The sequence below is a fragment of the Lactuca saligna genome, chromosome 7 (assembly GCF_052625555.1).
Source record: "Lactuca saligna cultivar CGN05327 chromosome 7, ASM5262555v1, whole genome shotgun sequence".
Taxonomy (NCBI): Eukaryota; Viridiplantae; Streptophyta; class Magnoliopsida; order Asterales; family Asteraceae; genus Lactuca; species Lactuca saligna.
Window position 1 is genome coordinate 61916741 of NC_136423.1, and position 17629 is coordinate 61934369.

Below are 17629 nucleotides of genomic sequence, written 5' to 3' on the forward strand. Positions count from 1 at the left end.
AAAACCTGCCTTGCGTAATTTAGGGTTAGGTTTCACTTCCCTCTCTCTCGTTTTTCTCCTAATGATGCCCTCTTTCCTCATCTTTAAGCTCTATCCATTCATCCATTCTTCTTCCGATGGAATTAGGGATGAGCAAATGGACCGGAGAACCGGTACTGGAACCGGAACCGGCACCGGAAGCGGAACCCAATGCAATCGGTCGAGCCGGGACCGGAACGTTATTTTTGTGGATTTTTGTAACCGGGAACCGGTAGGAACCGGAACCAATATAACCGGAACCGGTAGAACCGGCAAAAACCGGAACCGTATTATGCTATTTTTCAAGGACCAGTTCCAACATTTGATGACACGACAAGAACCGGTAGGAACCGGGAACCGGTAGAACCGGAACCGATAGAACCGCCGGGCCGGTTCGGTTCTTGATTTTGGCCGAAGCCGGTTCCCGGTTCCGGTCCGGTTCGGGCCGGTTCCAACCGGTTCGGTCCTTTTGCTCATCCCTAGATGGAATCATTCGCCAAACCAGTAGCTCCCACCGCTACACCATCATCGGCTCTGGATAACCCTAACGCCGACATGGATTCCTGTATGGAGAAATTAGTCAACCTTCGTTTTCATGGATCCATAGAAGAAGAACAAAGATAGAAAAATGGTAGTAGTTCGAAGAGTTAAATTGGGTTCATAGGGTTTAGAGGTATCAGCTCAGGGTTTGGGTTTTATGGGCATGTCTGCTTTCTATGGAGCCCAAAAACATGAACCTGACGTGATCAAGCTCATCTACCACGCCATTAGGGACCTGATTTCTTGTTCTTCTTTCTTTTCATTACTCTACTACATTTTCTCTTATTTAAACCCAAAAGCACGAACCAATCTGTGACTTTTTATGGGTTTCTTCGATACCGATATGTGACTTTTTGAGGTTTTAATTGAATCAAACTGAAGAAATAAATAGATTTATTTTTTTCTCTGTGTTCAAGTGCAGACGAGTTCTCCTTTCCTGTTTCTACTTTTTCTTTGTGCATTTTCCTACAATTAGGGTTTGTTCAGTACGAATCATGAATTGAAGGGAGTGTTTCTTGTTCTGTGACGATAGAATTCTTCTTCAACTTCCGCAAATATTTTTTTATTGTATCTGTTGTGAGTGTAAACCTACTTGGGTGTGAACCTGCCATGAGTAGCTGCACCATCCTCTTTAGTTGACAAATGAATGCCTTCTTTGTTGACAATAACAACTAGAAATGGCAGCCTCTTTATTTCATACGATGAACACAATAAATTGCCACAGTACTTATAGTGGCTAGCTTTAGTATAAATAGAAGTTGTAATCTGAGTTGTAAGGCACCACAAAAACAGAGAGTGTAGTGAGTAATACTTAGAGTGAGTATTAGAGGGTTGTTTCTTTTTCTTGTAATATTGAGCGTATAAGCTCTTCTCTTTTGTTCTAGTTCTGAATAAAAGTGTGTTTCAACCCCAACAAGTGGTATCAAAGCTTGGTTAAGCTCCGGGGGAGCATTCTTTGTTTTTTGGTTGAAAATTTTTTATCTCAAAAACAATTTCGGAGTACACCATTGGAAAGTTCTCGTTCCGAGGATTCCGAAAATATATTTTTTTGAATTTTTTGACCACCGGAAGGCTTCCAAATCGCCGGTCAAAAGTCGCCGGAAAGTTGGCCGGAAAAACCAGTGTTCGCCGGAGAAGACGACACTGTAACGAGTACTGTAGCAGCACTGTAGCAGTGACGTCATCAATGACATCAGCGGCTGACCAAAGTTCAGAAAATTGCAGTTTAGCCCCTGTTCTTCCGAAAAGTGCAATTCAGCCCCTGTTTTTCAGAAAAATTGCATTTTTTGTCCCGTTTTTCAGAAAATTTTCAGTTTAGCCCCTGTTTTACGTCCGTAAAAGTTCTATTTGCACCCTGAACTTCTGAAAAGTTCATATTGGTCCCTGTACTTCAAAAAAAAAAAAAAAAAAAAAAAAAAAAAAAAAAAAAAAAAAAAAAAAACCATTATTATGTATGCCCAAGTATATGCCAAAAATGACTACACCAACTTCATCATCTTCTCAAGCCGAAGTTGAAAGTTTTCAAAGGACCGGGAAAGACGGTAGTGTTACGTTACACTATCCAATGCTCACCAAGATGAACTACGCGGTGTGGGCCATAAAAATGCGAGTGAATTTACAAGCACAAGGAGTATGGGATGTAATTAAAAATGCAGAAACGGACGTACGTAAAGATCGGATGGCTCTTGCGGCTATTTATCAAGCAATTCCAGAGGATGTACTTCTGATGTTAGCTGAGAAGGACACAGCTAAAGAAGCATGGGAAACGCTTAAGATGATGCACATAGGAGCCGATCGGGTCAAGGAGGCTAAAGCTCAAACCTTGATAAGTGACTTCGAGGTGATCCGGTTGAAAGACAGTGAATTGGTAGATGATTTTTCCATGAGATTGAATATTATCGTAACCGGTATTCGATCTCTAGGTGAAAAGATTGAAGAAATAACGGTTGTGAAGAAGTTTCTGCGAGCCGTACCGATACGATTTATACAAATCGTAACATCTATAGAGCAATTCGGAGATTTGAAGAATATGACGGTGGAAGAAGTTGTGGGTCGTCTTAAGACCCATGAAGAGAGACTTCGAAGCTATGGAGAAAAAGAAGGAAGACCTTCTCTATTGCTTACACATGTCGAGTGGGCATCTCGTTCAAAGCAAACTGGAGAGAGAAACTCGTCAAACACTTCAAGAGGACGAGGAGGACATGGTAACCGAGGTCGGGGACGAGGCCGAAGTCGTGGACGTGGCCAAGGAGGTGGTCGCGAGTACAATACAAATCGGAATGACCATAATCCTTCTCGAAAGGATAAAAGTAAAATCAAATGTTTTACTTGTAAACAATTTGGTCATTATGCATTGGAGTGTCCAAACAAGAATCGAGGTGAGGAGGCGAACCTCGCTCAAGCCAATGAAGAAGAGCCTATTTTGATGATGGTAGCCGCACAAGAATATGCAAACAAAAAGGTGTCTCTAAGAGAGAAGATTTTTGTTAATCTTCTTACATCTGGAGAAAGTAGAGTCGAGTCCGAGGTATGGTATCTCGACAACGGTGCTAGCAATCACATGACTGGAGACCGCTCAAAGTTTCGCGAACTAGATGAGCACGTTACGGGTCACGTGAAATTTGGGGATGGTTCGTCCGTCGCTATTTTAGGAAAAGGGTCGATTTTAATCGATAGCAAAAATGGTGACCAAAGAATCCTTAATGAGGTATATTTCATTCCAAGTCTAAAAAACAATATTATTAGTCTTGGACAAATGACGGAGGAAGGGAGTCGGGTCATAATGGATGGCTCGGATCTGACATTGTTTGATAGAAACAAAACTCTACTTTTAAGAGTTAAACGATCCCCAAACCGGTTATATAAAACTCCTTTAAGGACCGATAGACCGACTTGTCTTTTAGCAACAAAAGACGAACCAGATTGGATATGGCATTCTAGACTCGGTCATGTTAACTTTCTCGCCTTAAAGAAGTTGTCCGAAAAGAATATGGCAATCGGAGTCCCAAAGATTGAGCACCCAAACCAAGTATGTGAAGGGTGCGTTCTTTCCAAACAAACCCGAATTCCTTTCCCGGATCATGCAGTTTTTCGGGCTCAAAAACCTCTACAACTTGTTCATGTGGACTTATGTGGTCCGATCACACCTACATCTGTTGGAGGGAGTAAATATTTTCTCCTTTTAGTAGATGATTTTAGCCGGTGGATGTGGGTTTACATGCTATCAGAGAAGTCTCAAGCCTTGAGCGCTTTCAAACGGTTCAAGTTGATGGTTGAAAAGAATTCGGGTTATCAAATAAAGATACTTCGAACGGACCGAGGGGGAGAATTCACTTCAAAAGAATTCTCATTATTTTGTGAAGAAAATGGTATTCAAAGGCATCTTACAACACCATATTCGCCTCAACAGAACGGAGTTGTAGAAAGGCGAAATTGAACCGTTATGGACATGGCAAGAAGTCTGCTCAAAGGTAGAAATGTCCCGGGAGAGTTTTGGGGAGAAGCGATTAGACATACAATTTATCTTCTCAACCGCCTGCCAACAAAAGCACTTCCCGACAAGACACCTTATGAAACATGGTTTGGCAAAAAGCCTAACCTTGAACATCTAAAAGTTTTTGGTTGTGTTGCTTTTGCTAAACTTGTAGGTGGTCACTTGAAGAAACTTGATGATCGAAGTAAAAAGATGGTGTATTTAGGTGTGGAAGATCGAACTAAAGGCAACCATTTGTTTGATCCGCAAGACCGAAAGTTGCAAGTTAGTCGCGATGTTGTTTTTGACGAAAAAGAAGAATGGAATTGGTACAAAAACAAAGAAGAAGAGATGGCGACTCCTAAGACCTTTACCATAATTGAACCACAACCCCAAATACACCTCGAAACACCTCAAAATGACCCCGAAATCAACCCGAAACAACCAAACAGTCTAGGAATCGATGCTATCCAAGCTGGACAACCATATGCTGAATTTGACGAGCCTGAACCGGCCTCACAAACTCCTGTCTCAGCCCCGTTTTCTTCAACCTCGCCCCATATGGAAAGCCCTTCTAGTGAGATTGGGCCAAGGGGATTACGTCCATTAACCGATATCTATTTTGAAGGCGAAAATGTGTTCCTTGAACTCGGAGAATTGTTGATTATTGCATCAAATCAACCCTTGAATTTTAAAGAGGCAATAACCTCTAAAGCATGGCAGGAGGCTATGCAAGCAGAGTTGGATGCAATCGAGAAGAATAAGACATGGCAACTTACCAATTTGCCACCCGGAAACAAAGCAATCGGTTTGAAATGGGTGTTTAAAGTGAAGAAAGACAACTTGGGAAAAGTGGTGAAGCATAAAGCTCGACTTGTAGTAAAAGGATTTGTACAAAAGGAAGGAGTCGACTTTGATGAAGTTTTTGCACCTGTAGCACGACTTGACACCGTAAGACTCATTCTTGACTTAGCAGCTCAACATGGGTGGGTTGTCCACCATCTCGATATCAAGTCAGCTTTTCTCAATGGAGATCTCAAAGAGGAGGTTTATGTCACCCAACCAGAAGGTTATGTTGATAGAGCAAACAGTCATAAGGTGTTCAAGCTTCATAAAGCTCTTTATGGTCTACGACAAGCTCCTCGAGCTTGGAACATTCGTTTGGATAAAAGCTTAAAAAGGCTTGGTTTTACAAAAAGTTCACAAGAGCCAGCTGTTTACAAAAGGAACTCAAAAGAGAAAATTCTTATTGTTCGTGTCTATGTTGATGACCTGATCATTACCGGATCGAGCACTAACGACGTTGTCGAAATCAAAGAACAAATGAAGAAAGAATTCGAAATGAGTGACTTGGGATTACTTTCTTACTACCTTGGAATTGAAGTTTCGCAAAAGAAGTGGGGAATATCTTTGCGACAAACAGCTTATGCAAAAAAGATTTTAGAGCAATTTGGGTTGCTGGATTGCAATCTGACAATGTCACCAATGGAACCTAAGTTGAAGGTTAAAAAGGATGAAGATGGTGAAAAAGTTGATCCAACTGAATATAGGCGAGTGGTAGGTTGTTTGAGGTACTTGACTCACACTCGACCAGACTTGTCATTTTCTGTTGGAATTGCAAGTCGTTTCATGGAGGAACCGACCGTTTTGCACTTCTAAGTTGTGAAACACATCTTACGGTATGTGAAAGGAACAGTTGATTATGGAATCAATTATGGAAGAGGTCATGAAATTGAAGATTTGGTTGGTTTTACCGATAGTGATCTTGGAGGTGACCCTGTTGATAGCAAGAGCACAAGTGGAATAATTTTCTATCTAGGAAGGAACTTGATAACTTGGCAATCCCAAAAGCAAAAGACTGTTGCTTTGTCCACGTGTGAAGCCGAGTTCATGGCAGCTACAACAGCAGCATGTCAAGCCATTTGGCTTGCTAATCTCGTGAAGGAGCTCACGAGACATCATATCATGCCTATCACCTTATATGTTGATAACAAGTCAGCAATCGCATTGATGAAACATCATGTGTTTCATGGACGAAGCAAACACATTGACATTCGTTATCACTTCATACGGGAATGTGTTGAACGTGGGCAAATTATAGTAGAATATGTCAACTCGAAGGATCAACGGGCGGACATCTTTACAAAAGCTTTAGCATACGTGATACATGGTGAAATGCGAAACATGATCGGAGTGACGAATCTCGAGCCAAGTTCGGTTTAAGGGGGAAAATGTGAGTGTAAACCTACTTGGGTGTGAACCTGCCATGAGTAGCTGCACCATCCTCTTTAGTTGACAAATGAATGCCTCCTTTGTTGACAATAACAACTAGAAATGGCAGCCTCTTTATTTCATACGATGAACACAATAAATTGCCACAGTACTTATAGTGGCTAGCTTTAGTATAAATAGAAGTTGTAATCTGAGTTGTAAGGCACCACAAAAACAGAGAGTGTAGTGAGTAATACTTAGAGTGAGTATTAGAGGGTTGTTTCTTTTTCTTGTAATATTGAGCGTATAAGCTCTTCTCTTTTGTTCTAGTTCTGAATAAAAGTGTGTTTCAACCCCAACATCTGTATGGTATCTTCATGATGCTGTTCAAGGTAAGTATCATATTCGAAGAACTTTTTAATTTTTCTTAAAGTTTTTTATATTAAAAAGGTTGGTTTGTTACATGTATGTGCAGTGCATTTTTCGCAAGTCAAAAGAATGCAAAGAGCGGCATAAAATATTAATGGATCAAAATACTAGTGATGGGGCTGATAGTGCTGAAGATTCAGGGAACTCCCAACCTTATCCCTCTACTTTACCCGACATTCCAGAGGCAATATTCAATTTCTTTTCTTTTTTATGTATAAAATACACATGTTAATATATATGTATGAGTATGATTGTTGGTTTTTGGATGTTTATACCGGGCAGTGCAAGACAATTATTTCAATGGTTACAGGACCAATGGAAGAGGATACACTGAAATCTCATTTTGAGAAAATTATGATTGGACATAAACAACATTACAGAAGGACACAGGTAGTCTCTCAACAGCTTTCTAACTTATTTTATACAATTATTATGAATGATTCTATTGTAATCATATAATCATTTTTTTGCAAAGAATGATAATCAATATCCAAAACAGTTGCAGCAGCCTCATACTTCTCATGCATTTGCTCTTTCTCAAGTCATTCCAAATAACCTTAACGGCGGGCATGTCCTCATGTCAGTTCTCTATTTTACTTTTTACTACTTAAACCATCCGTTATACCCACCATTAACCACTATAGTGGTGGGTGCCACATCATCACCACGCTTCCTACCATTAACCATGTGATACCTACCACTAAGCACACCACTCCACCTCATTTTATAATTAAATTTAAATAAAAAATACATAAAAATCATATAATTTTTTTAATTAGATACTAGTTTTCATTAATTTAAAATACCAAATTTCATTAATTAAAAAAATAAAAATAAAAATAACATTAGAAATAAAAATTACATTAACTAAAATAAAAAAAATAACATTAGAAATAAAAATTGCATTGATTAAAATAAAAAAAATAACATTAGAAATAAATAAACTAAAATTACCAAGTTTAACTAAAAAACTATCCCCTATTCCTACATTGGACTCGAATGGACTCCTTCATCGCAAGAAATAGCTTCAAACCTTCGTCTTCGAGTTCGTCCGCTTTCATTTTCAAGGTTTCCATATCGGTTTTTATTTGAATCACCGATTGTGTTTCTATCATTTTTTGTTCTACCCGACTCAAAACTCCACCTTCATTCCTTGAACGTGCATATAACGATCAAATTTCTCTCCAAATTGATCTATAACACTAGATCCCGAAGACGTTGAAGCCGTTTTATTTTGCTTTATTTCTTCCAACGGGCCAACGTAGAGGTTGCTCGTCTTCAAGATCGAGCGGTTCGTCGTTTATGTCAAAATGTGTTCGGCCATCCGATTGTTGAGACGTTCCGTCAAGGTTTCTTTAACATTTTTAACCGGAAGATTGTGAACTTCCTTACGTTTGCTCTTTCCATTTCGGAGCATCTTTCAACTTTAGCCAAGGTTTCACATACGGAAAAGCTTTGCGGGTTGCCATTGTTTTTTCGAATTGGTCCAAAGTCGCCTTGAAAACATCAAAATCATTTGATCCGCTTTTTCGTATGTTTAGAAGGTTGTTGTAAATTCCTCCAAATCCGTTACATTTGAGTCGAATATTGCGCCACTTGGAGCTAATTTGATTGGGATTTCGACTTTCACTTCCCGTTAACTCATAAAACACCGAGCGAACTTTCTCCCAAAAACAACCGAACGTTTGACTATCGCCATCAATCGGTCTTGGGAAGCCAAAATCCATGCCTCGGTGATCTTTTCTTCTTCTTCTTTTGTCCATGGGACCCTTTCTTGGGTGGTGTTGGTCGGGCCGGTTTTTTTTCCTTTTTTTAGGTTGAGGTAGCAGTAAAGGTTGAGTTTCCAAAACAAAATCTAACGAATGAGGGGTTGTGATGGTTGTGGCTGGAATTGTTGTTGTTGGATTTGTTGGAATTGTTGGAAAGCTTGATATTATTGAAGCTTCATATCACTCTGAAGTTTGTCTAGAACTCTTCCGCATAGCACATTTCTTTATACTGCAAAATACACCTGAAGTGTATCTGTATATCGAGTAAGTATATTACTAATTGTATATTCATTATTTGTTTGATTAGTTATGCATTTATTTATACAATCCAGATTAAGAGCTTAATTCATTAATACATTACTGAATTCATCACTTAATATGTATACATGTAAAAGTGTGTTAATTAATTATAAACACTTAGACTGGATAACTATATAATACATTAATCCCATATATAAAATATATGGATAGCAATATATAATACATTAACACAATGATGTATATATACATGCATAAAGTATGTTGGGGTCTTAATACATTAAGCCGGGACTTTTGGCTTAACCCATTTACTCATTTTATCCATATAAATATATGGATTTGTTTTATTCGCAATTAATCGATATATAATTCTCAATATTATTTGTCGGTTTTCTTGCATGTCTATTGGTTTGATATTCAACAATTCAAAATTTAATGTTCATCAATGTACACATAGGCGACACCAGATACATCTTAAAAATAAACATCTCATGAAAATACAAGCATGGCTAGAGAATGAGCATAGGGAAGCTTTCAGTCATTGGTTAAATGAGGAGGCCAGATAACGATCCAAGTTAATTTGTGTTTTGAGAAGTCATTGATCAATTTCTTGAACAAAACAGTAACTAATCCATCTTCCCCTCTGATGTTTATCCTTTTAATGATATTTAGGTAGAGCGAGATATGGCGAACGACATACATAACATTTCAAAGGACTTCAGGTGAGTTTCTCATGGCCCACAACACGTCGTAATGAAATATGATGTAACATCCCGAAATCAAGTATATCCCCTTGGTCCTCCTTCATTCCCTAAGTTGTCAAATTTAGTCCTTGAAATATTTTATGGCAATTGAGTACGTTGCGCGTACTCATGAGTGTGTTCTTGACGCGGAGGCTACCTTGTATGTCGGGCGTACCATAGTGTACGCTATGCATACTAGGTTCAGATTGAAACCCTAATTGTGGCAGATTGTATGTGGTGAGTAAGACAGGCCACACGCTATGCAAATTACACATGTTACCAAATGGATTAAAGCCATCAACTGCCAGCCCTATACATATGTTGCGAGGTTCACTCGAGAAGTTAGGGTAATCTACATCAAAAAATTTCAAAGACTCTCTATCAACGGGATGACGTATCACACCATCTTCTGATCTCCCAGTACTATGCCATATCATATTTTTGGAAGTCTACCTTGAACAATACAAACGTCGTAGTCTAGGGGTCATTGGAAAGTACTGTAACACCTTATAAGCCACCTTCTTACCCTTGGTGTTTTTATCAATCCACCGGCTCTCTTTACAAATGGTACAAATTTGCAATGACTTGTGTTCGAGGTTCCTTCATCGATGTTGGTATCATTGTCTCTCAACTCCCACATAACATCATCAATAACATTAGCCATCTCACTTGTTGTACGATGATAATTAAATTAAATTAAATTAAAAATAGCTAAACTCAAAATAATAATAATAATAATAATAATAATAATAATAATAATAATAATAATAATAATAATAATAATAATAATAACTTAATTTTGTTTTATAGTTAATTTAGTATTTTCTTTTTTGTTACTAGTGTTTCTTTTAACATTAATTTAATTTGATTTTATAACTAATTTATTTTATTTTAATATTAATATTAATTTAATTTTCTAATTAATTTAATTTGATTCTAAAGGTAACTTATTTTGATTTTCTAATTAATTTAATATTTTCTTTTTTGTTATTAGTTTATTTTTTTAACTAATTTGTTTTATTTTAACATTAATATAACTTGATTTTAAAACTAATTTAATTTGATATTACAATTAATTTAATATTTTCTTTTTGTTGATTTTTTTAAAATTAATTTAATTTTATTCTATATTTAAATTAAAATTACTAGAAGAATGTTGCAATTATTAACTTAATTAAGCTAAAGTTGTAATGACCAATATTAAGTCACTAACAAAATTAAGCACTTTGATTTTAAAATTAAATTAGTTTTATTTTATAATTAATTCAATATTTTCTTTTTCGTTATTAGTTTTTTTAAGATTAATTTAATTTGATTTTATAATTAATTTAATTCGATTCTAATGGTAACTTATTTTGATTTTCTAATTAATTTAATATTTTTATTTTTATTATTAGTTTAATTTTTTAAAAATAATTTTTTTTTATTTTAATATTAATATTAACTTGATTTTAAAACTAATTTAATTTAATTTTACAATTAATTTATTATTTTTTTATTGATTTTTTAAAAATTAATTTAATTTTTATCTATAATTAAATTAAAATTACTAATAGTATGTTGCTGTTAATAACCTAATTAAGCTAAAGTCGTAATGACCAACATTAAGTCACTAACAAAATTAAGCACCTTGATTTAAATTTTAACTTAATATAATTTTATAATTAAGTTAATATTTTCTTTTTTTTATTAGTTTTTTAACATTAATTTAATTTGATTTTATAACAAGTTTTATTATATTTTAATATTAATATTAATTTGATTTTATAATTAATTTAATTTGATTCTACAGGTAACTTATTTGGATTTTCTAATTAATTTAATACTTTCTTTTTTGTTATTAGTTTACTTTTTTGAACTAATTTTATTTTAATATTAATATTAACTTGATTTTAAAACTAATTTAATTTGATTTTACAATTAGTTTACTATTTTTCTATTGATTTTTTAAAAAATGAAAACAATAATTAACCTAATTAAGCTAAAATTGTAATGACCAACATTAAATCACTAACAAAATTAAGCACTTTAAAACCATATAAAATACATTACTAGAAGTAAGTTTCTATTAATAACCTAATTAAGCCAAATTATAAATCCTAAATATCACATAATCATACATTTATAGAATACATTCAATTCCAATTTTCAGTTCATTTTAGACATATAATACAACTTGCATATTCCAATTTCATACAATTAAACATATAATTTCAAACAAATGTATACATCCAATTTCAAACAAATGCCTACATCTAATTTTAATTTCATACAAATGTATATATACATCCAATTTCAATATCCAATTTAAATTTCATGCCAAATTTCATTTTTAAGTTGATGTGGTATAAACATAAATAAAAAAACATATACATAATGCATAAACACTTCCCTTCCCACAAATCTAAAAAAAAAAAAAAAAAAAAAAAAAAAAAAAAAAAAACATATATATAATCCCACAAAATGCATAAACACTTCCATATCCATCAATCCAAAGACAATCACACAAAAAAAATTGAATAATCACACAACAAAATTGAAGAATACTACCCATTTACCACCCAAATTAGCACCAAAACAAAGTAATAATAATAATAATAATAATAATAATAATAATAATAATAATAATAATAATAAATAGGGAGGAATTCGACCATCAATGTCAAAAATTCGGAATTAGAGCTATAGGTCGCCAGTGATTACCTCTACGTCGCCGGTAATGGAGGTGGTCGACGGTGTGCCAGTTTTGTGGCGACAGGAGTGGCTGGTGGTCGGCAGTCGCTTGCGTCTCCGGTCCTCAAAGTCCATCGCCGGTTTTCAGTGAGAGATGCTGAAAGGAACGACACAAATGAGAAAAGGAAGTTGTTGGGGGTTATCTGGGAAGGCCTTTAGCGGCGACGGGCAATAGCGGCAACGCCTTGGTATTATCGGCGACACCCTGGGGGAAAATCAGCGCATTTTTTCGTTCCTTTACGACCCTTCGATTGAAAACAAATTGGACGGACAGGGTTCGTTTGATGCAGATCGCTATTAGGTTGGCATTAGCGGCGACACCTTTAGCGGCGACGCAAGGCATTTGAGTGATTATCATATGTGTCTACACTACAAGAAATGTTGGCATTAGCGGCGACATGTAACGTTACATGTCGCCGCTAATGCCAACATTTTTTGTAGTGTAGACACATATGATAATCACTCTCATGCCGAGTGTTATTAATTTGTAAAATTAGCACTTAAAAGGAACATGGTACGCAATTTAGCTTTTTAATATTTCAGAACTGATGCGACCAATTCTTGGCAACATAAAGGAATAAAAGCAGCTAAAAAGCCGGCTGACCAATTCCTTATAATCCAAAGTGATCTGCCATCTATTCATATTGTAGTGGGGCCTAATGGTGTTTTTACGTGTTAGACGGCAATTCTAATAGATAGATTATTTTTCATTGGATGCGGAAAGACACAGTAAAGAACAAAATCAAGAACCATGCAAATCAGCCTTATATATATGGAACCACAAAGCAGATTCATTCACCAATAAATACCCTCTCCATTGTTTCTATTTCCTAGAGCTCACATTCTTATATCTTTGTGTTGCTGTTATTCTTATTATTAAAAGAAATGTGGAACAAACTCGTTCTATTGAGTGTTGTAGCACTTACTTTTAACTACCTTGCCTTAGCCTACGAGCCAAGCCCCCTCCAAGATTTTTGTGTAGCCGACTCCAGCAGCTCAGGTATTGTCTAATCATTGATTCATTGTCACACATCTGATGTGCTCTTTTAATTACATTTACCTTTTATTTTAACAAACAAAATGTTGTTTAACTTTCAGTCAAAGTAAATGGTGCCACATGCAAGAACCCAATGCAAGTTCAAGCGGCCGATTTCTTCTTCAGTGGGCTACATCTCAGGGGTAACACATCAAACCAATTGGGATCAAAGGTGACCCCAGTCTTTGCGACTCAGTTACCAGGGCTAAACACTTTAGGCATCTCAATGGTTCGAATTGACTATGCACCATGGGGACTTAATCCTCCTCACACTCACCCGAGAGCCACAGAGATTCTTACAGTTCTTGAAGGGACTCTACAAGTTGGATTTGTCACTTCTAATCCTGATAACCGCTTTATCACCAAGGTGTTGCAAAAGGGTGATGTTTTCGTGTTCCCTGTGGGACTTGTTCATTTCCAGCAGAATGTGGGTAATGGAAATGCGGTTGTTATTGCTGCATTAAGCAGTCAAAACCCAGGTGCAATAACAATTGCAAATGCTGTTTTCGGTGCAAATCCTTCAATTCCATGGGATATCCTCGCCAGGGCATTCCAAGTGGATAAGAGTGTGGTGGATCAGCTACAAGCTAAGTTCTAAAGTTACAAACAGTTTCAATTACAAAACGTTTACTGCAGTCAATGTTCGTGTAATCATTTGATTTCATTCATAGGCTTCTTTTGATGGTTTCTTTCAAATTTATTTGTGTGCAATTGTCTTTTCAAGTTTGTATTTATTCATGGTGTACTTTATTTAATATGTTGGTTTGACATGCTAATGGTTATATTTAATAGTTTTTATTAGCTAGTGACAACCAAATATTACCTGTAGGCTGTAGATGCGGAATTTACAGTCTTAAATCACACCCGGATGCAAAAAGGGTTGTATAACCAGTAAAATCTAGAAAATATGTCATTATTAAACTGGGATTATGAGTGTGGTGAGGGTATATGATAATCAATAACTTGGATATCTTGTTGGATTGTGTTTGGGGAATTCCTTGAAATGGCTGATCAGGCTCACTGAAAACCTGATATCAGGTCTGGTGGCTGAAAGGTATATCAGACTTCTGAAAATCTCAGAATCAACGCACTTTTCAAATTACTGTTTCCTTTGGAACTTAATCTTCTAATCTACATATTTATGGGTGTCCTAAACTTTTAACAAATTTTGTCCATATTTATATATCCATATGCATTTTCTTAGGTGTGTCGTTTTTCCCAAAAATGGAAAATGATAATGTAATACAATTAACTATTGGTTTTGTCCCGGATTGCTCACTAAAGTGATTTTTGTGCAATGTCATTTAAGTTACAAAATTGTTGTCAATTACAACCTTTTTAGCTAGGAAACGGGGTGGGTTTGTATCCTTGATGACCTGGTAATTAAAAACAACATAATAACATATTCTCAAGCCACGTAAGTAACAACACGTATCAGTCAATGAGAATAAAAGCATCTCTTCTTCGTTTTCATTCCATTAATCAAAAACTATGAGAAATAACTAGGATTGTCAACTTCTCTATAGAACAAACTAAAGAAGCAACCAAGCAATATCTTTGCCGGGATTATGGCCTCTTTCCCAAAAAAACTAAAGAAGCAACCAAACAATAGCAATATCAACCTCCACTACTAGAAAATAGGCTTTTAATGACACGCAAATTATTACACGCACTGATTTAAGATACGCAGATGTGGGTATCCTAAAGAAAACGTCATCTCTTATAAAGTTGAAGGATTTAAGACACGCATTTTTTTGTGCCTTAAAATTACTTGTCGTTTTATAAATTTTTAGGCAAACGCGCGTCTCATCCTTAGTAGCAAATTGGGGGGGGGGGGGGGGGGGGGGGGGGGGGGGGGGGGGGGAATCCCATAACTAAAAAAACCTGCCTTGGGTGATTTATGGTTAGTTTTCACTTCCCTCTCTCTCGTTTTTCTCCTAGTGATGCCCTCTTTCCTCGTCCCCAAGCTCTATCCATTCATCCATTCTTCTTCCGATGGAATCATTCGCCAAACCAGTAGCTCCCGCCGCTACACCATCATCGGCTCTGGTAGAGATGAGCATGGGACGGAACCGGTACCGACCCGTACCGTTCCCGATTTCCTGAAAACCTAATTTGATCAAAAGTAAATCCCGAGTTCCGAACCGAATTAAAATCATCGGTACCGGTACCGGGAATGGTACCGTTTTTCGGTACTAGTACCGGTACCGGAGGTTCCGAATCCCGAATTTTATGTATTTGGAGTACCAAGTACCGTCCCATATTTTTAAATTCGGTACGGTTCGGTACCGGTTCCGGTACGGTATCATTACCGGATCGGGATTTGGGAAAAATTGCTCATCCCTATGCTCTGGATAACACTAACACCGACATGGATTCCTGTATGAAGAAATCAGTCAACCTTCGTTTTCATGGATCCATAGAAGAAGAACAAAGATAGAAAATGGTAGCAGTTCGAAGAGTCAAACTGGGTTCATAGGGTTTAGAGGTATCAACTTAGGGTTTGGGTTCTATGGGCATGTGCGCTTTCTATGGAGCCCTAAAACATGAACCTGACATGATCAAGCTCATCTACCACGCCATTAGGGAACCTATTTCTCATTCTTCTTTCTTTTCATTACTCTATACATTTTCTCTTATTTAAACCCCAAAGCACGAACCAATCTGTGACTTTTTATGCGTTTCTTCGATACCGATTTGTGACTTTTTGAGGTTTTAATTGAATCAAACTGAAGAAATAAATAGATTTCTTGTTTTCTGTTTGTTCAAGTGCAGACGAGTTCTCTTTTTCCTGTTTCTACTTTTTCTTTATGCATTTTCCTACGATTGGGGTTTGTTCAGTACGAATCATGAATTTAAGAGAGTGTTTCTTGTTCTGTGATGATAGAATTCTTCTTCAACTTCCGCAGATATTTTTTTATTGTATCTGTATGGTATCTTCATGATGCTGTTCAATGTAAGTATCATATTCGAAGAACTTTTTAATTATTTTTTTTAAGTTTTTTATATTAAAAAGGTTGGTTTGTTACATGTATGTGCAATGCATTTTTCGCAAGTCAAAAGAATGCAAAGAGCGGCATAAAATATTAATGGATCAAAATACTAGTGATGGGGCTGATAGTGTTGAAGATTCAGGGAACTCCCAACCTTATCCATCTACTTTACCCGGCATTCCAGAGGCAATATTCAATTTCTTTTCTTTTTTATGTATAAAATATACATGTTAATATATATGTATGAGTATGATTGTTGGTTTTTGTATGTTTATTGAAGAGTCTAATTAATGGTTTGGTCTAGGCTTTCGCTGTAATAGGTTCTTTTGTGTCAATATGCAGTTTTGGTAGTGTAGATTGTAGTTTACGGTCAGGTTGTGAGTTTACGGCCGTAAGCTTGTTTACGGCCGTAAACCCAATGCTGGCCCAGGTCCACTATATATAGATGCTAGCTAGATCATTTAGTTGTTGTTGATGCCTCAGAGTTCACAGCTTACGTCCACAAACTCAAGTTATTTCTTGAACCGTAAACTTCGTTCTTAGACCGTGAATAAAGCATCCTCATCAACCGCAAGCTTAGACTCATAGACCGTATACAGAAAGAGCAAACTCTTTACGACCGTAAGCACTCGACCGTAAATAGAATTTACGGTCGTAAACACCCCTTTGACCGTGAACACTTGTTTTGACCGGAAACTCACATTTTTAAAGAAAATAACTTAAATTTTTATTTGAATTAATAACTTAATTTTTATTTAATTTTAAATGGATTCACAAAGTCAAACACATCACCATGAGCAGGAATCTGTAATGGGCACAACTACTCGCTGTGACAACCCAAATTCTATTCCGTTGAATAACCCCGTTTTCACTAACGGAATTCGTCGCTATATATAAATTCCCGTAATATTTGGAGTCGTCAATAAATAAATATCTATTTATTTATATTTCTTGATATTATCATAAGTAATTATAACTTGTAAGTGTTAACCCAGTTTAACTAAATAAAATTATATTACTTTTCAACCCCTTCACCCGGGTAAAAAGTTTTAATCCCGTTAAACTTTAGCATCGGGTAGTCGTATACCGGGTGCAATACCCGAGGCATATTTAAGAAAATTTGATACCACTTGAACACTCTTTACCACCCTCTCACTCTCTCTCACTACTTTCTCTCTCTAGACTCGATCCCAACCCCGAAAACTGCGAATTCCGGCCTCCTAACGTAAGAGGTTCTTCCCTATCTTGTTCTAACGTATTCCATTGCATTTAGAACCCAAAAGTCATAAGATTTAGTGGAATATATGGAGTTTACGGCCTAGGAAGCCCCTTAGGCCGTAAACACCCCAAAACTTGGCCAATGTCCCGCTTTTACTTCCTATAAGCTTGTAAACTAATTTAGGTATATACCTAGATGAGTTTGGACA

The 17629-nt window shown here is 36.3% G+C and overlaps 1 protein-coding gene across 1 annotated transcript; it reads left to right on the forward strand.

Moving 5' to 3' along the window:
* The first annotated feature begins 13058 nt into the window (after positions 1–13058).
* On the forward strand, positions 13059–13807 carry LOC145005489 (putative germin-like protein 2-2). Its single transcript, XM_078964572.1, has 2 exons — positions 13059–13173; positions 13272–13807. The coding sequence occupies exons 1-2, from the start codon at positions 13059–13061 to the stop codon at positions 13805–13807; spliced, it is 651 nt and encodes a 216-aa protein (XP_078820698.1).
* Positions 13808–17629: the final 3822 nt, after the last annotated feature.

Excerpts from the sequence above, each read along its gene's own strand:
- LOC145005489 (XM_078964572.1), top strand. The coding sequence starts at position 13,059 with ATGTGGAACAAACTCGTTCTATTGAGTGTTGTAGCACTTACTTTTAAC. Across the intron at positions 13,174-13,271 it reads AGCCGACTCCAGCAGCTCAG|TCAAAGTAAATGGTGCCACA; the intron begins GTATTGTCTAAT and ends TTTAACTTTCAG.